This window comes from Lottia gigantea (assembly GCF_000327385.1).
Source record: "Lottia gigantea unplaced genomic scaffold LOTGIsca_16, whole genome shotgun sequence".
NCBI lineage: Eukaryota > Metazoa > Mollusca > Gastropoda > Lottiidae > Lottia > Lottia gigantea.
Window position 1 is genome coordinate 330,199 of NW_008707965.1, and position 21,185 is coordinate 351,383.

Here is a 21,185-nt window from a genome sequence, read left to right on the forward strand (position 1 = left end):
TGACAAGAGTTAATATTGAAATAAAATAAGTAGTGAAAATTATAGGATAAACTGATGAAATATATTTAGAACAGTAACAAAAAAAGCACCACTAAATAAAGTTACAATATAGATCTAAAATTAAGACTACAAATATATTTGGATAAAATTATAAATATAAAGTTCTAAATACAGCCTACAACAATAATCAATGAAATCATCTATGAACAAATTAATGAGAAAAAGTTTGTGAAATTCTATGTTTTCCATCACAACACTTTTATCATTTGTGACCAACGGCATTAATTTTAAAACCAAAATATTTTTTAATGCTCTCTGAATTTGTTAAAGATCTGAAGACTTAGAAACTAACAAAGATGCAAATAATTGTCGACCTTGCTAAATTGTGACTAAATTTTCATTCTGATTCATGTTGCCTATTTATGTGAAGAGATATTTATTTTATGTCAAATTTCATTTAATTGTGGTGGCCATATGTCTGGTATGTTCTGGTACGTTCATTCAATAAACCACCCTACTGATTGTATTCCAAAGCTGAGTTATTGTTTTAAAAAAATGCTACAATAACAGTAGCAACTCTAATTGCAACACAAAATGAAGTGTTCAAGTGTAAACCTATTTATTCTGATGACTACACAGTACACCAGTACACAGAAATAATTTTACCAGTGGATCGGTTTGTATTGCCACAGTAAAGACAAATAATTTATTGTATATTATGCAATTGATTTATGAGACAATATAATGTATTTATTCAAATAAAATACATGCAAATTCACTTTAGATCATTGATATTTCATCACATACTGTTTATTTCTATGAGAAACTCCTTAATAGATATAATAAAACGTGCTGTTTATGAAGCTCAAATGTAAGATTCATAGAAACAGAAAGTTTAGTAAGAGGTTCCATTTGATGAATTAAAAGGTTTTGAGTGTTTGAATTCCATTAAAACGTTCCAGAATTCTTTAAAGATGTACTTGGAACAAGGCAAGTTCATCCGTCCAGAAAACCTAATAACAATCAATGACTGGGTTTGTCATGCCTTTATGAGAAACATCAGCTAATAATGGTTGATATATTTATTGTAAATCTCGGTATTTAATAGTTTAACCTTTCATAAATGTCTAGATTTTGATTTGTAAAAATGTTTCATTGGTTATACTTTTTTTTTTATATTTATTGAATGTTGCAGAATGTCTAGTTTCCAACAAGTACAGATCATGGACTGTTAAGCCTTAGTAATGTACAATGTTAAAATGTCTATTTTACCTGGTACTGATCAGCATTGATCAGATTTTGAAATGATAAATAAGTTTACAGTATTCTTGTATGTTTACTGATTAAGCCAAGTTTTATTTGATTGATTGAATAATCTATAATCTGACATGAATTGCAATGTGAATACTACAGAGGAATTAGCATGTATTGAGATTTGTCATTAGTAAGGTATTGTCAGGTTGGATAATAATCTATTAGGATATTGATTAACGATACACTTCTTCATTTTCACACAAAATACTCAAAGTATTAATTAAATATTGAGACTTTTTCCTTGTTTTCTACCTGATGTTTTAATTAATGTATTATTGACTTATTATCAGATTTCTATAATGCCTTTCAAAACGATTTACGGGCAAATAAAGTCAACATTCAAGCAATCAATTCAAAGGTTATTTTGATTAACTTCTTCAATCAATATTCTTAACGTTGCAGGTGAAATATTAATAAGATATAGAATTTACCCCATTACCAATATTTGACTTGATAAGGCATTCTCCTGCTGAATGTGGCTAAATTTGGCATAAATAATGGATTTCAAAGTGAAACTATAATTTTGATGACATCTTGTATATTTCAATTTCTTGCAATTTTGCGCAAAATACTAATATAATAATCTACGAACATCATATGATATATATTGACTGAAGCCAGAAGTAACATAGTTAAGGTTTTAATTTCCTCTAGTTTCTGATTTCTGATTCTGAAATCAATCTTGAAACATTCAATCCTACACTGTAAGAAGTTTATACAAACAAAACCCTTGTATTATTTTAAATATGAAATCTGAATAGAAAAAAAAAATATTTTGGGAAGGTTGCCTATGGTCTTCAAGCTGGTAAACCAGTTCTAACAAAAGCTTGTAACCTCCATTTTTTGTCTTAAAAAAGCGCATATTAGTAAACTATTCAGTCAAATTCAAACAATAAAACTTTGTGGTTCATAGACCATAAAACTTAATTTCTCTTTTCTATATTCCCCACCCAAAACATAATAACTTTGTTAGATAATGCTGGTTTTATAAAACATTTATGTACATACATTTGTTATTCACCACAAGTTTAAGATTCCTAGACATGGTGTGTAATGTAGATTGGTTAACAAGATATTTCGGGATGGAATTTTTCTTTTAAAGATTATATCAAATGTTGGTCTATTATCTCAATCAGGTCAGGGAAACCTTGGAATTAAAGTAACTAGCCTATAGTTGTCTGAAGGGGTGTATCTAGAATGCCTGAGGAGGGAGCCAAATGTCCATGTCCAACAGAAGCCAACAGATTTCAGATGGCCTGAAATGAATTTGAGCAGTTTGAGAGCCTTTTATTTTTACTTCAAAGTATGACCCTCCCCCTAAATCGCTACTGGTTGTCTGTAATAGTCAATATTTTGGCTATTAATTGATAATATACAAGATCAACAACTTAAAACTAGATCCTGATTATCAGACTACTATTTCCCCCCCTATCACATATATTTCAATTAATGTATTGTCTTTTGTTTAGACTCTTGATGCTTACAAATCAAATGGATTTTAGTTTAAATCAACAAGCGTTACTTTTGTACACTTCTATGTGCTATATATCAATGTATACAGTGCATGGAATAACAATTGGTCATGAGGTGGCATTATTTTTTATATAGGATATCGCCTTTAAGTGGCATTCATTCAGAGCTGAAATTGTTATATTTTTGGCTGGGATTCAATTAAAGTTAATTGGTTTATTTTTGTTAGAGATTCGTGATATTATTTAAAAATACACCTGGCCCGGTTCTTAACTCCACAACAACTTTCCGTTTCATATTGATGTTTGTCATGTAACAAAGACTGTTTAATTCTCGTTCTTAATTTTTATACTTCCACATGGAAATGTGGACATATATTGCCTGTCCGTCAGTCCGTCAACATTTCTTGTGAACACAATAGAGACTACAGTTTTAAACCAAATCATTTCATTTATATTGATGAGATCTTGGTCAAGTTCGAATTTGACGGTTTTTGAGTCTATGCGCTTGACTTAAGAAAAATGTGTCAAAATTTGTTTGTGAATACATTAGAGACTACGGTTTTCAATTTATTTTAATGAAACATGGTGTGATCATGTATATTGATGCGATTATTGATGTATTTGGGTTATTGATATTGAATTTTAAAAATTTTGTGGTATTTCTCAGGATAAATAACTGGCAGTAAATATATATATCATTTAATTCAAGCTATGAAAATTTCTTTAGTATGAGAAAATACATACTTTAGTCACTAAAGACTGTTTTATCATCTCTGACAGCTGCCAGTTGGCGTATGTTACCTTGCCTTGCAAGCTATCTTTGAACACATAATGCCACTCTGCAATTGTTAATTCAGTACCCTTCAGCAGTCCTCATACATTTGGTATAATTAAATGGATTGTAAACCAGACGTCTGTGGTTTCTGCAATTCCACTAAAACTAAAGTCTGGTGCGTTTAAACTGTCATGATATTTACCACTGTTAAAAATGGCATCCAAAGCAGTAAACAAAATTCTGTCTTCTCTGGATCCAATTTCTTACCCAGGTGTTTCTACAAATTGTTCTGCATTGTCGATGCTGACATCTCAACAGCAAGATAAATGAGCTTTTAATAGTTTTAACTTTATCATCTGCTTTGTCAATGTTACTGTCCACTTTTTTGAAATGCTTTTCTGTTGATCCATCCAAAGTTGCATCGTCTACGGTGAAACCATATCGCTGAGCCAAATGGCTCATGCATGGGCCGAACTTAAATGTTTGGTGACCTCACTAATTGCAAAATATGCTTTATCACATAAGGACTTCACAATTAGCTATAGTTTAAGTCTCTGTAAAAGAATGCATTGTAAAGAATACATAGTTCTCTGGGGTAGATGTCTGATTTGAAAAAAATCTTTGTACAAGAATATTCTCAGTCTTTTCAAAGATTTATCCTTTTGTGACCAATATTGATCTCATATTTTTCTTAAACTTTATACATTATACTACAAAAGCTTTGTAGTTTGTTATTGTTCTAAACCGTAGTTTTATGAAACATGAAATAATAAAAGATTTTCTAATAGTGTTGATATCAGGAAACGATAAGGTTTGAGTCACCAGCCACTATTATGCTAGTTTTAAAGCATGTATTCATTGTTCAAATATTGATTTTACTAAAAACATAGACGTCTTGTAGACTATCAGTTATTGTGCTGTCACGAAAAAACTGGTAAATTACACTTAAGAAATCATTAAAGAGTAGTTATTTTGCTATTTAAAGCAATTATCTGGAAACTGGCGGATTCAGACCTTACAGATTTGAACTGATCTTAGTTTAATTGCACCATTTTATCTCAGTTCTTGGAAATTTTCACTTTGATTCAATTTGCTGTAACTTTCCCACTTCATAAATAGACTTCAGTCTTGACAATGTTTGGTTTTGACAATATAAAGTCTTAATGAATATTAAGGCAGATACCCTTTTCTGATGCAGTATGGGGAGTTGCTGTGGCTCAGTGAGTTAGACGCTTGCTCGCTAACCTGAGGGTCCAGGGTTCAATCCCGGCATACGTCGAGATAATACCTTCTGATTTTTCAACCCGGTTTCCCCCTGTCAGTGATGCAGGTACGAGGGGCTGACATGGAAAAAGGCGTCTATATGTTTGGATGGGACAATAAACCGAGGCCCCGTGTGCTACAGGCTGTGCACGTTAAAGATCCCTCTCAGTTGGAAATCGAAAAAGAGCAGGCTAATGCCGCTGTCCTGGCAAAATTTTCCTCGTTGCACCGTGCATGGCCCGTCTTCATTAACTCACATGGTGCAGAAAAGTAGGACGTAAAACTCCATTCATTTCATTTCATTTCTGATGCAGTATGATTCTTTATGAAAGTGTTTGAAACAAGAAACACTGACTTACATAATGACATAACAAAGTGTACTCCTTTAAAAGTAGTGGTGCACATGTATTATAAAAATTGACTAATGAAGAACTAATCTGTTATAAGTTACTACTTACCTGTCTTTCTGTTTTTCTGAAATTGAAATGTGATTTCTATTATCAAAGAAATTTAAAGCCACTTGCCCAAAGAAAAAAAAACTTTAAAAAAATCCAGATTCTAGTAAATACTGCAAACTGATATGACATCAAAACTTAATTCAACATCAATTTTAGTGATTGGCCAATCAGATGAGTTGAACATTAAGATCTTGTTAAGTTAGGTCTTAGCTACAGTAATAAGATTGCAGATATACAGCACTCATTTAGATTTTCCAGTAAAAACGAAAAGAAAGTTTCATATTATGAAATATGTTTTTCTACATGAGAGCAACTATAGGTTTTAAAAGTTGAATTTATATATCTGCTTTTCAGCAATTCAGATCCATCCTGAATCAGATAAATCATACCTTGCCTGATTCAACAAGTGCATGTCTGTAATCAGTGCCTGTCACAATCTTAAACAACAGCTATTTAACTCAAACCTAAAATTGATGTTATACTTGCCTTCTTCTCTTCTTTACAATCCACATGTATAACAACACTAACAGCTAGGCAGACAACGACAATAATTTTCAACTTCATCTTTATCTGCTTAGTCTGTTAAAAAAAAAAGATTGGACTTTGGAATGATTCTGAATTTCTTAAAACAAAACAGTATTATGCAAGATAAGTCCTATGTTTTTATTTCATACCTTGTTGGAAAGTGTTTTGAACTATCTTTTTATAGATTTTTAATTTTGAAACAATTGTAGACGACTGATACATTAATTTAAGCCTTCTTTTGATGATTAAGAGGTGGACTGATTTTCAGTTGCCTGTTAAAGCTTGAGATAAATTATGTAATGGATGTAGACCAACAAATAGAGTTTTTATACTCGGTACATACATGTACAAAAAAAAAAACTTAAAAAATAAAGTAAATTAAAGGGATACTACGTCTTGTGGCTAATATTTGTGTTTAATAGTGACCATTGGTTAAATAAGTATATATCCCACACTTTATCAAGTTTGAAAAAGCGACAATAAAACTATAATCAAAATTTTAAAAAAAAGTGAGCAAGCGATAAGTCCGTTCAGTTTGAGAAAAAAAGAGTCTGGGTATTCAACGCTAAAACAGGAAACAATCATCTTCCGGTGTATACAAACAAACTTTGCCAATGATTAATATTCGTTGAAAATTGTGTCAGTGGTGGAGTATTCATTCTAAATTATACTTTTGAAATTTTGCATTCCCTCTTCAAAATATGTCTGACAATGTTTAGGTCAATTCAAGAGTAGAGGTCAAGGATGCGGGAAACTCCACTTGAGAGTTACTTCCCCTTGAAAATTACACAGGATTTGAAAATCGCTTAATGGATGTATTAAGCGTTTTATAATTAATTACTTGATTTTGTGGATATATCGGATTATAGAGGGATTTTGATGTATAGTTAGGACACCAGGTAAGTCCACTGATGGATATATACTGTTATTGGCCAAATTTGAGTAAAATTAAAATTTTATGTTCATCCTAGAACATAGTATCCCTTTAAGTTTTTATGCTTGCATCACATATGATTATATTAGGTCTACTATTGACACCCAAAACTGAGTCAGTCTATTATCTATTATAGTAAAAAAAGTATTAAAATAATATTAGAAATTTGCGGTTTATGCTGTATCAGGTATCTCACATTATAACAACTTCTTTGTATCAGCTTTGTTTGTCAAAGTGACTTGTGATGAACAATTTGAATGTTGTAATGATAACAAGTTTTTGCTCAAATGAGATATCTAAAATGTGAATTTAAAACTTAAGTTAGGTTCTTCACAGGGATACAAGATAAGGCCACAGTAATGTGCACATTATATATTTTGTCTTGGTTATATAAGTAGTAGACAAATTTCTTTTATTAGTATACTATGAGGTATAATCTATTATTAATGAAATACAAGGTTATGGTGGCATTATCTCTGTAAAAAATAAAAGTTAATTTACAAAATTACATGTTTACATTAGTTTAGTTAAGCTTTATTGCATTATACTCAAAAATTCTTTTTATCTATTTGCTAGCATTGAAGTTACTAATGTTTTCATAAACTAGATCTTGTTTATGGGATTAAAAAATTTTGTTTGAGTAGCTTGAATGCACATACGTTCTCAACCTATTTTGCTTATGGTGATATTGATGAAAGAAGTTTAAATTTATCTTCCAATTGGTTTTAAAAGATTAGAAAATATAAGAAAAGTGTGAATTGTAAAAGATTTATCTTTGAAATGATCCTCTCACACAAAAAAAAACCCACTTTTTTCAACAGATTTGTATGTCCTATGTATGTGTTTGCATTTAATTCATCTTTCTGTTGATCCTCTACTTTAAGTTTAAATATTTTGATACATAATTAAATTATTTAAACTTAAAGTAAAAGTGCAACAAAACTTGGTGCTGAAATTTACATATTTCTTGCTATATTTTGCTTGTGACTGTAACTGAAATTTCTATTGGTCTTCTCAAAGTTATATTAGATAATGACAAATAGGATACATGAGAAGTAAAGAAAGAGTTCACAGGGAGTCCCAAGCTATCACTTATTTCTCTTTTTATCAACTTGAATCTCTTACACAATCTTGGCATCTTATCAAATTCATTAATTCATCATGACACAAACATTTCTTAACTGAAAATATTTTTTAAATTTCTTTCATTACAGATTGAATTTCCATTAACATCTTTTTATGATTGTTAAATATCATTAGTAAAATAAACACATTATTTTACCAAACGAATACTATCATTATCATGTCAGGGGAGTAACAATTACATTTTAATTATCAAGTATCAAAAACTTTTGATGATATTAAATGGTATTTTTTTGGCTATTATCAAATTTTTACATGAACAAGGAATTGAAACCTTGATTTTGAGTGCATGATGTGACCAGTCTACTGGTATATCGTCTGTCCATCCTTCCACAATTGCTCATAAACACTACCTAGGCACAATTCTTGACTGATTTCGACGAAAATTGGTATGGTTGTTTGTAATCACCCAAGGATGAACCCTATTGAAAATCAGAAAAATCGAAAAATAATTGGTATGAGTTATTGGCCTTGTTTTTGAAGATGCATTCAATTTGAAGCACATAAACACTCTAGAAGGCGCAGTTCTTGATGGATTTTGAAGAAACTTAGTGTGAGTGTATGTAATCACCCAAAGATGAACCCTAACAAAAATCAGAAAAATCTAAAAATATTATTGCCCCTGTTCTTTAAAAACGCGTTCAAGTTTTAGCCTGTAAACAGTCTAGAAGGCCCAATTCTTGACAGATTTTGATGAAACTTTGTAATATTATTCAGTATCGCATCGAAAAGTTTAAAAGAAGTGTATGTCTGAAGGTTGAATATTTCATACTGTTAATTGTTACTGTACCGCCAAATACTTTTTTTTATTTAAAATCAAATCTGCCAGTGGGTGTATATTACCTTGCCTGGCAAGCTATCTTTCACTTTCTGAAGAAAAATATCTTAAATGCTTTTGGAAATTGAAATTTTTGAATATTAAAGCTGAATTTCAGATTGCAAATAAGACATGTCATATTAAGTTATCAATAGTTAGATCTATTTAGATTCTATTTAGATTACCCATACTCATTAGAAAAAAATGGAAAAATTCCAGAATCATCCTCTGTAGATAAGTGTGGTAGGTCATGACTAGGAATTAATCTTCTGGGGTATTTTTTGTATTTCTTATATGAAATGAATCATCTCTGCTTTTAGACTTCTCTTTGAAGAATTACGAACAATTAGGATTAAACCTTGAAATGAATCCTTTTTGGAATAATACAGATTCAGAATTTTCTCATAATATATGCAATGACATGAGAAAATTTTAGAAACTTAACTTCTGATTAATTATTCCCAGATATTGCTCATCTAAGTGTGATAAATTATTTTCATGGTTTTGAATTTCTTTAGGTTATAAATTACCACCCATGTACATCTTCAGATAAAAACTTTTTATAAAAAATTTATTGATGAAGAACAAATTAAATCTCTGACATTTCTGATTAAATAGCAAGTTAAAAGTAAATTAAAAGTACTAAATGACAATTATAATCTTTTTTCAAAGTACAAATGCATTTAATGAATACATTTTTTTTTTTTTTTAAATTAAAATTTTAAAATTATATTTTTAATATAATTCAATGATTATTATCCCTTTTTATTTCCAGTTTTCAACTAGAGTATAAAAACTATTATAAGAAAAATTATTGAGGCAAATATAATTTGCTTTAATTCTAGTAGACAGTCAGAGTGAATAACTTTTGTTATTGTTAATATGTTAAATATACAGAATCAGATAAATATAGTAGAGATTATATACAGGCAATTTATATTACAAACTTATAAAATTAGGCTTGGAGCTAAATGTCACTCTTATCAACTGTCATACAATGAGTAACTATGTTGCCTAACTAGTATAAATGATCTAATTTTCTCTTACTTACCCGTGCTTGATGCGGTAAAGATCAAACAATTCCACCTGCTATATCAGACCATTCATGAAGTCACACTATTCCTGTAACTTCTGCCAATAAAATAGTTAACTATTTAAGACTTGGCAGGCAGTTGGTTTTACCTCCCACGACCATAGCGTAATTACTGTTATATATTCGTGGGAGGTAAACGTATCGGCAATGTAGTACATGGTAGCTAACTCCTGTTTCATCGCAATACGTCAGTCCAGAAGTAAATGAAAAGCATATTATTTAATAGTTTTACGAGGATTTTTTTAGATAACATTCAAGTTGGCAATCGCAGTGCATCTAGAAAGTTTAAAGTGCCATGATAGCTATCCCAGTTGATGTATCCGTAGACAAGACTTCATGACGGCCCAGATTCTCTAATGACTTTCGGTTAATTTCAGTCTTCTCCCTTGTACAACATAACTAGGACGATTGCAGCATGACTTCATTCGTCCGTATTCCCGCACTATGTGGAAATTGTAAAAAAAAAAATACTTGTGCAATTGCAAAACTTCAAAGCTGTACTTGCCCTTTTTTTTGGAAAATATCTCGTTTTTTTATGTGCCAGACTAGCCATCATCGAATTGGTGCAAACGAAAAGAGGATAAAGACAGATGGATGGATAATCTTTTAAAAACGAATTCTGATAATCGAATACATGTAATTCGAAAATATTACCATAGCATCATATGTCATCAAAAGCAGTCATGGACAATGGATATTACAGTCATCAATGTTACAACAATTATTGACAAATACGTTTATTGATTTCGTTAAAATATTATATAAAATAGTATGTGGTATGGAATGAATTTAAATACTAAATCTATATAGACATAATTCAGGTTTATTTGCACGTAGTGCTACAAATACCATTACAATTTTCCTGAAAAATAGCTCTAGATGACAACCACAGTCACCATAGCAGTCAAAACCAAACCACCAAAGCTGTTGATTGAGCATCCCCCTGAAAAAAAAAGAAAGAAAATATATTATTACATATAGCAGAGAACAGGTGTAGCTCATCCAGGAGGCAAGAAATTTAACATAAACTGACAGGCAAAAGAAAGTTTTCACCGCCTTCATTTGACCACACACACCAAAGACAAAGGCATATGTGAGATATATGATGATTGATTTATAAACAGTAATCAATTTCCTTGAATTAGAATGAAAATGCATGGTAATACCGAAATTCAATTCTCCACAATACACAAAGGAAGAGTCAAGGGATCAAAATTAAAAATTATATAAACCAGAGTTCATTGCAAAAGTGCATTAAGAGTTTATTCCATGACAGTAGTCAGGCAAAACGCCATCAATAACGAGTGTGGCCTAGGAGTATGGATTGTAAAATTAATCCTCTTGGCCGCTGTTGAATAAAAGGCACTACAACAGGTCTCGACACTTCATCAATATGTCGCTGAGCATTCAGATTCCCAGATAACCAGTCGTGTTCTAATCTGGTCACACATGCCACCCCATACCATGACGCCTCCACCTACAAACGGATGAACTTCTGTGATGCAGTTTGGCGCCAGTCGCTCTCCCCTTCGTCGAAAAACTCGAACCCTGCCATCGTTCCTGAACAAACAGAACCGACTTTCATCTGTAAAGAGCACCCTCGCCCAGTCACGTCGTTGCCACCGACGTACAGTTCGTGCCCATTGTAGTCTTCGTTGATGTAGACCGGTCAACGCCATTCCACGAAAGGGTCGGTAGGCTCGTATACCAACTGAACAAAGTCTTCGAAGGACTGTTCGGCTGCTGATGACATGACCTAGTGCTGTTGCTGCCGTCGACGCCGCCGTCACCCATCTGTTTCGAAGATGAATCCTCCGGATGTAGCGGTCGTCGGCCGGTGTTGTCACCCTCGGTCTTCCCGATCTTGGTCGGTCTTGGGTCTGTCCTGTCTGTTGGAGCCGGATTATCAATTGCTGATGGTGGTCTGGGAGCAGTTGAAGGTTCTAGCTATCTGTCGTTGAGAAGCCCCCATATTGGCCATACCGATCGCTCTATCTCGCTGCGCTTGCGCAAGTCTTGGCATACTTTTGGTGGTTTTTCCCTTACTGAATGCCTGTTCTGTCCAACTTCGGTATTTATACCGAAATCGTGCACGTGCATTTGGACCAATGTCGCAAAATCGCGTTTTGCACGTTTTTATGCATGCGCGATTTGGAAAGCTGCGTTCGATAATCTGCGTTGTGGTTATGATTACGTTGCATTTAGGCAAATGTTTGCGGCTGGGGTTCTAACCTGTACCAGCTTCTTTGCTTTTTACACAACGATTTTTAAAGTGAAAACTTTCTTTTGCCTGTCAGTTTACTTAGCTTGAGAATTGTTTCCTATTGCTATCATTTTCTTGGCACCGACTTAGTCGAAGATGAAAATGAGAAAAAAAACTTACCGTTATGGTTGTTCTGTTTGACTTTCAGTGTTATGGATTCACTGAGGTTGTTATTTTGAATACAACGGAAGCTCAAACCATTCGACGAAGAACCTATTGTAACGGTGAGTGCCGTTGACTGTTTATCAGAACAGCCATCTCCTGGTGGCTGAGAATCGGTAACACCATCATAATCCACCCAGTCGCTACTATCCGATAAGGACTGTTGAAATTTGATTGAGTGATCGACTCCCCCACTGCACGTTATGGTAACTTCTTCTTCAACGTCATATTCCTCTTTAACTGGCGATAAGGAAATGGTAACCTCAGAGGGAAGACCTAGAATGCACATCGCATACATTGCATAATGATATAAGTACCCGTCGGTTGGTGTTGTTCAAAGTGCATCAGTATCGATGTTATAAGTCATGTAAAAACATCGGTACGGTTCAAACTGTGAATATTTAATGAGTGACAAAATAAAGCAACAAAATAAAAAATCAAGTTAACAAAAAATATCAGCAACACGGTTTACCACACTTTTTTTTTCAACGCAAAGAATTAAGAAATTAACTATTTAGTATATTACTTACAATTGACTTCAATATCTATCTCAACAGACTGTGAATTGCTGGCACTTACTGGATGAATAACTTGACAGATATAGAGACCAGCATCATATCTGGTGATACTTTGTAACTTAAGAACACCGTTAGATGTCGGTACTACATTTCCTGGTTCAATAGATTTGTGATACCATGCAATTGTACAAACTGGACCGCAATCAACTGAACAGGTTATTGGTGGCACGGAACTTCCTTCTTGTTGAGGTGCAACGCTATTGGGATTTAATTGAAGAAGTTCTGGACCATCTGAAAGAGCAGATGTTTAAAGAATCCTCGGCATAAGAAATATTCACATTCAAGTTAAATGACTTAAGTTGACATTCTCTATCTTTAGACGAATAACCTGTATGTGTTACGAAACGTATTATGTAGTGCATTCAGAAGTAGTATAAGCATATCCATATATCGTGTGTTTATTATTGTCAATCTTTCAACTTCTAGATGTTTCATGAATATAAGATGGATAATTTTATCAGAGAGAACTGAAAACCAATTCGTTACTTACAGTGAACCGCCAATACCAGTTCTTTGATCAATTCACTATTCAGGATGCCTGGATTTTCCACATGGCAAATGTAAGTCCCAGCTTGTACACGCTTCATGTTTTTAAGATCCAATACCCCATTAGTGGTTGTTACCAAATCTTTGAATTCTTTATACCAGTCTCGTTCACAGTAAGGATTACATGCATCATGGGTACACGACACAGGTGTCATATCATCTCCTTCATTAACTGCATCCAATGTTGGTGGTGATAAAGAAGACTCAGTGGGTCCATCTACAAAGATCAAAAGTGGTAGTTATTATAATAGTTCTAGTGATTAATAGAGACCGTAGTATCATATGGGTTGTCAGCATGTCATTCCTCATGCCCATCTCAATGATCAAGTTATTCAAAATATCACTAAGATGGATTCATAGGAGCTTTTCTGTCGTGATAGCATGTGTGAAGTTGAAAACAATGGACACAATGAGATTATATGATACCAGAGATACTTACAATACACATAAAATAGCTTCAAACCAACTTCAACTGTGCCTAAGAGACATCTGATCTTCATGTTATCATCTGTACCAGTTAGAGTGATGCTCAATATTGAATCCTGTGTGTGAGAACATTCACCTGGATTCGGAGGATTTAATGATCCGGTAGTTATACTTCCTGCGTCCGGATAAGGTTCCCAAGTGGAGGATCCGGAAAGTTGCCTTTCCCAATTCCACGTTTGTGCTGGATTACCAACTTTGCCACCGCAAGTCAATAACACAACATCATTTTCAAAGAAGACTATTTTGTCGGGGTTGGCAACCATGTTCAATTCTGACGATCCAGCTGCAAAATATGAATTATTGCAAATATTAAATCCAAGTGAAACAATCTTTCCTACAGTACTGCTCTGATATAGTTTAGATTGGTATTTTGGTGTGCTGCGTGCGTTGTTCCCTGACCACTGAGACATTTCCCATTTATAGCCGTGTTAGGCCCAGCATATTACCATCCGCTAGCGCATACGACTAACCAGACTATTTGAAAATACAAACATCAACATGTCTTACTTTGAACTGTTACAGATTGTGTCAATTGTGGATCAGGAGAGATAGGTCCAACACCATGAGCCGCTTTAATAACGCATGTGTAATCAGCTCCATCGGTGCAGTCAGGATCACTTATCTCTACTTGAAGAAAGTCTGTTGGAGAATAACTTGGCCCTGGTAATTGCCCACTTATGGTATATTTTGATGTATCGAACCCTGTACCAGCAGTAGCAGAGCCGCCAAGAACAATGGAGGCCATCTGCTCAACGCCCTTGCGTATTGATATGTTGTCGAGGGTTGTGATTCCCAAGTCAGTTGCTGCAGAACATTTCACCGTCAGATGTGTAGCTTCTGGTGAAACAATCAATCCTGGTAAAATGTCGAGGATCACACAGTTTCCTGCAAAATAGGTCACTTAACCCTTCACCAAAAGCACTCTTTAACGAACAATATCAACGATATTTTCAATGATTTCATGGTAAACATTCTGCTCGTTTCTTCTATAACAGAAAACTATTGCAGTAAATATCAGCGTTTACCTGCCAAATGTGAAACTGATCTTGTAATATATTCCATTATATGCATCGTATGGTACATATAAAACTAAGGGTGGTGGCCTTACCTTTGTCAACAGAAAAGGCAACAATAAATGAGAAGAGATAGATTTTACAGAACATCCCGAATATCATGATGCCTTCAACCGTACTTAAATCCCGGGATATGGCTTCTTTTTAATCTGCGACATGGTTTTATACAATTTGTGTAGTTTTGTGTGATTTTATCGATGACGATAAAATTGAAGAAGTCATATTCCTCGTCTTTAAGATTCATAAAATGGGTGAAAATTATGAATTGTTGGTTTGTTTATTACCATCAAGCACATACTTCAGTCATTGAAGATAGGGTGGTTTCCAAGGCTGACTATTGTTTGTATTTATTTTGTAATCGGTAAGTCGTTCACAAATAGTAATTGCTGTCTGAAAAAGCTACTATATAGGCTATAGTGGAATAGTGATCTGGAAAATCATTTGTTTGGATATTCATGTGAAAGGACTTGCAAAGAAATGTATCTTTGAAATTGCAGCGCAATGCGAATAAAGCACCGAATCTTTCCACAGCCATATGGCTATATCTATGTAAATAGGTAACCGGCGCATTTATCACTTACATAACGAATTCGTAGACGTGTGGACTTTTTCTAAGATGTGGTGGTGCCACAAAAACGAATTAATTATAATGAATATAAATGAGTTTTAAGCAATAGTTTCACCTCGCAAATTATTATCAGACACCACTCAGTACCTTGAATGCGATCATTAAAGTGTCACCTCTTATTTCCAATTTCACCGACCGCCCACCTCCACCCGACATAAATTTACGATTCATGCTAACAGAGTTAATTGAAATATTTTAATATCCATAACTCTCTACAATTGAATTAAATTTAGATTACAAGCTGTATCTTTTTTCTGAAATTTTTTTAATCTGCATTGCAGACTAAAATGTGAGGAATTACGACATTGTTAAAGATTGTTCTCTTCAATTTTGTACCTTTTATGGCTTTTATCCTATGTTTGTCGATCCACTCGTTCAAAAATATTGTTACATTTACAACCTAAATCGACACGAATAAATCTTCGTATGTGTGTATTGAAACGTGTAGAGTATATAAACATAATCCACGTACGAAACCCGAAATCCAAAAAACATTTTGGCGAAATAGTGGTAGCAGCTAAGAAACTTTTCACATGAGGAAGTATATCAACCATAAGTAAATAAGTATTTCATAATGAAAAGTGGTATCAAATGTGCATATGCTGCCTGGCGCCACACCCGTCATAGCTGTTAACATACACAACTACAAATAGGAACGAGCGAACAAAACATTTGCGACTTGACAACAAGTTCATGAGACGTAACCCATGAAAATACATTGATCCAATATCAATAGTCAAGGGAGGGAACTGATGACAATAATTGTTATATTATGATAAGAAACAGTGTGGCAAACATCCGAATCCATGAGAAAGCATATAATGATGAAAAGTAGCATTAAGTTATCAGAAGAGTAAGCATGCCCTGCCTGGAAGCACACCTGTCATTGCTGATTAAAACAACATAGGAGTTGATGCTCTTGCCACACAATCTTTGTGGCGTTGTTAATGCGTAAGACTATCAGGACCACAAAAAACAAACACATTAGAACAGCGTTCACACAGAGTTTATTATAACCAAAATATCATAAAACCATAAATATGTGGACAATGCTGAATCTAACAAGATATGATAGGATATTTGACGATTAACTGAAAAGATACAAAATTACAATAACAAGTAACTATTCATATAATTCGAGAAATTGTACTTTCACTTTCCATATGTGGCAATCGACAGTGCGCGCTAATCATCCGTGACGACTCATTGACGATGGAAAAATTTCAGACGCAAACTTTACATATAAATTACGGGACAAATACAAAATGACAGGGAGTTAAAGACCGCTAGAAATGTTCTACGATATACATTAAATAAGATAACATAAAAACATACCAAATTGTCAACCACCAAATTTTCAACCACCAATCTCCACAAATAACAGAAATAAGTTAGAACGATAAAGACTTGACCAGAATGTCAGCCATGCTCTTTGAGAAGGAATCTATTACGTCACATTGACCAGTTCGTGTTACTATCGGTTAAGGGTCGGTTCGTTTATATTAACCTGTGCTCTACATATTCCGACCTCCTAATTGTGATAACCTAGTGGCCACAATTACAAAATCATAAAAAATCATTAAGACAAAATTGATAAACTTAAAACCCTTAATTCTTCTTTAGAATTTCAACCAATAAAGTTAACCAAATGTATTCAACTTAAGATCGTAACTAATACATAATACAAAGTATATGTGATTTATTAATTAGAATGGTTAAACGCCTTAATCGTCGCACTCAAGTATTAAACACAGTTTTGTAATAGGACATTTGAGTGTAGCCGATTGCGTTTTAACGGTTGCGATTCGCGATAGACCACCTTTATCTACTACGACATGTACGATGCGACCTAAGGCCCACGAATTTCGAATGTTACAATCGATAACTACAACTATATCATCGATACACACGTTGCGTGTTGGATAAAACCACTTTTGACGTTCTTGAAGAGTTGTTAGGTAATCACTTGACCATCTCTTCCAGAAAATATCACACAAGTACTGAATTCGTCTCCATCGACGTTTGATATAACCATCCGTTTTATCTGTTACGGTAGGAGAGTAAGACGAATTATGAAATCCATTCAATAAATGACTTGGGGATAGTGCATCCAAGTCATTAGGTACTTTTGGAACCTTTGATATAGGCCTGTTATTAAGGATTTGTTCCACATCACAGAATAAGGTTTGTAGACACTCGCCATCTAATCGTCCAATTTGATCATTTTCAATCGAACACAAAACTTTAGAACTGAGCGTATTAGGCGCTCCCAAACGCCACCGAAGTGGAAGGCTGCTGGCGGGTTGAAGTCCCACTGGATAACCTTTTGACTGAGCTCCTTTGTTAATCTGTGCTGATTCCAATTGTTAATACAATCTTTTAGCTCACGTTGAGCTCCAACCAAGTTGGTTCCATTATCGGAGCGGATGAATTTGGGTACTCCTCTTCTCGCAATGAACCGCCTGATGGCATTTATACAAGAAACCGTATCGAGAGATGAGGCAACTTCTAAATGCACGACTCTACTATTCATACAGGTAAATATAACACCGTAACGTTTAATTACTGATCTTGCACGTTTTATTTCAAAAGGACCGAAATAATCGACACCTGTTCGGTTAAAGGGAGCTTCACCTGAAATAACTCTTTCAACCGCAAGGTCTGACATTTTTTGGTGCATTCTTTTGGCAGCATATTTCCGACATCGAACACATTTCGAAATCACAGACTTTATTAAATTACTTGCACCCAAAATCCAATATTTCTTACGTATATAAGAAAGTGTAGCGTTTTTTCCTAGATGTCCTACTTGAGAATGAGCATCTCTAATTATTAATACTGAAACTGGAGATAATTTAGGTAAAATGATTTGATGTTTAGAGTCAAGACACATGTCTGCACGGCTTAAGCGTCCGCCTACGCGCAACACTCCTGAATCAACAAATGGGTCTAACTTTTTTACACCACTGGATTTCATAACTTTAATGTTCTTTTTTCGGTTATATTCTCGCAAATTTTAACCACATCATCTAAATGTTTTAATTGTTCGTGTTTAACAACAAATAGTTTTGACTTTTCAATTTCTTCTGTTGTAACTACAATATCATCTTGGTCGACATTAGAACTTTATTTCTAAATTTTCTAAAAACTAATCGAAGTAAAGTTACTGCACGAATTAAACGCGTCCAGCTTGAAAAATAGTTTATGAGTTTATCCACTGGATCTTCAAAAATATTCACAGCCTGAACTAAATTAACAGACCGCTTTACCTCTGGATCATCATTTAAATCTGGTAATTGGTCTAAAACTGATTATCTAGGCCAATGTTCTTCAGTTTCCCATAGAATTACTGTTCCAAACACTTCAGGTTTAATACATCTAGACAAATTAAGATTTTCTAAGAGTGGCAATTCATCCATAAACTTTGACCATTTTATTGCATCATTATTATCGATCTTCTCGTCCCACGATAATCCGGTTTGACATTTCTGTAAAAGTCTTTTTGCGGGGAGTAAAGCAGGAGCTGCAAGACCTAAAGGATCGTAAAGCTTATCCACTTGTGTAAATGAAAGCCGCCTGATTTACACAATTCTATCAGATCTTTAACTAAGTTCACAGCATCTGATTCATTATCTAATGAATGTAAACAATCGTCCACATAAAAGTCATTAATTAATGTATTAATTACTTCGTCGGGATATTCACCGACATTATCACGAGCAATTTGTTGCAATGCGAAATTCGCACACGATGGCGAAGATACTGCCCCGAATAAATGCGCAGTCATTTGATATTGTTTAGGTTCTAGACTTAAGTCACCATTGGGCCACCATAGAAAGCGTAAGCTGCAACGATCTTCAGGAACGCGAACTTGATGAAACATACTTTCGAGATCCGAAATTATCGCTATACGTCCTAACCGGAACCTCATCAAAACACCTAAGAGGCTGTTAGCGAGATCGGGTCCAGACAACAAAACATCGTTTAAAGATATACCTTGGAATTTTGCCGAACAATAAAAAAAAATTCGCAATTTTTGCTTACGTTTGTGGTATACTCCATGATGTACTACGAACCACAACTTATCACGATCGACACCAATTTCCGATTCTGGAACTAATTCGGCATAATTTTTAGACAAAATCGAATTAATAAATTCGACATAATCATTATAAAACTTTTCGTTTCTAGATAACTTGCGTTTAAGGCTTTCTAATCGATCCTTAGCCATATTATAATTCTTAGGTAATACAATATTATCATTCTTAAATGGTAAATTAATTTGATAATGCATGTCATCATCCTTAACTATAGAACCTCGAACTTTATTTAAGAATATATTATCTAATATAGAATTTTCCATACGATCGACATGATCGGGGAAATCAAAATCTAAGCCATGTCTTACATATCTATCTAAGATTGACAGGTGTTCAATTTCCTGAACAGTTTTAATATCTAAGCGATTGACTACAGTACTATTACTATATAAAGTTGGACCTTCCCTAACCACATTCAATAATATCCAGCCTAGCGCTGTTCTTGTAGCATGTGGGGTACCACGAGGGCCTACTCTAATATCAAAAGGGGTATATGCGTCAGCTACATTGCTACCTATGATTACACCTATATCACAATTTACATCGGGAATACTAACATCAGATAAATGTGAATACTGAATAACATCGCCTGTGGTTGGAATATGATCTGACGTCACAGGTATTTTATCTATACTTTAGCACTTGGGCAAAGTAACTGAATCCTTTAGATTATAACTAAATACTTGTACATTGTCGACAACCGATGCGTTTATGGATGAGGTATTGTTCATTGTTTCTAATAACAACTTACTACTTTTACCTTTGATATTAAGTTGTGCCAAAAGACTTTCTGTAATGAAACATACTGAGCTACCGACATCCAAAAATGCATAAGTATCGATAGTTTTACCACCTGAAACTACTTTTATTGGAATTATTGGCATAGCACAAAAATTAGTATCGCAGTCTCCGGCCTCCATAGAGGCACAAGCCGAGGACTTAACCTTGCTAACATTTGAGCTTAAAGTATCAGAAGTAACATCCGAATCTGTAATTTCATTTTCTACGAACTTGTCAACTCTATTACCATTATTGGCTACAGGTTTTGCATAAGAGTCATTGTGTAATACAGTAGGATGCTGTAATTGACAAATAGAACAAGATAATTTGTTCCAACATTTAGCCTTTTGATGACCAAACTTAAGACATCCGAAGCACAATTTCTCTTTTGCAATAAACTGGGCTATTTCATCCTTAGATAATTTAGCTAATTTTCTACAATCACCTACAAAATGATTAAAATTACAAAATTTACATCTTAAAACGGGTTTGTCTGGTGTACCAGAATCTTTTAAATTTGTACTGAAAGTTTTACCTACTACTGGTTTTGGTTTAAAGTAATTACTAGTGCTAGAACTAGTTGATATAGAATTTTCGGCATTTGCTATTGCCTCACGACCGAAGATAGGGTCATTCAATTTACGAGCTTCATTTTGCACGAAGTCAACAAAATGCTTAAAACAAAAATCTTCCTTTTCTGAATTTCAAGTTCTCGATTTCTCCATCTATCGTGCATATAATTAGGAAATTTACCAACTAAAATCTGAATATTATT

General features: G+C 33.9%; 1 protein-coding gene across 1 annotated transcript; it reads right to left on the reverse strand.

The window, feature by feature from the left end:
* Positions 1-10,669: 10,669 nt before the first annotated feature.
* On the reverse strand, positions 10,670-15,004 carry LOTGIDRAFT_158061 (hypothetical protein; the record flags this gene model as incomplete). Its single annotated transcript, XM_009051095.1, has 7 exons — positions 10,670-10,737; positions 12,178-12,495; positions 12,750-13,028; positions 13,288-13,560; positions 13,906-14,112; positions 14,337-14,714; positions 14,938-15,004. The coding sequence occupies 7 exons, from the start codon at positions 15,002-15,004 to the stop codon at positions 10,670-10,672; spliced, it is 1,590 nt and encodes a 529-aa protein (XP_009049343.1).
* Positions 15,005-21,185: the final 6,181 nt, after the last annotated feature.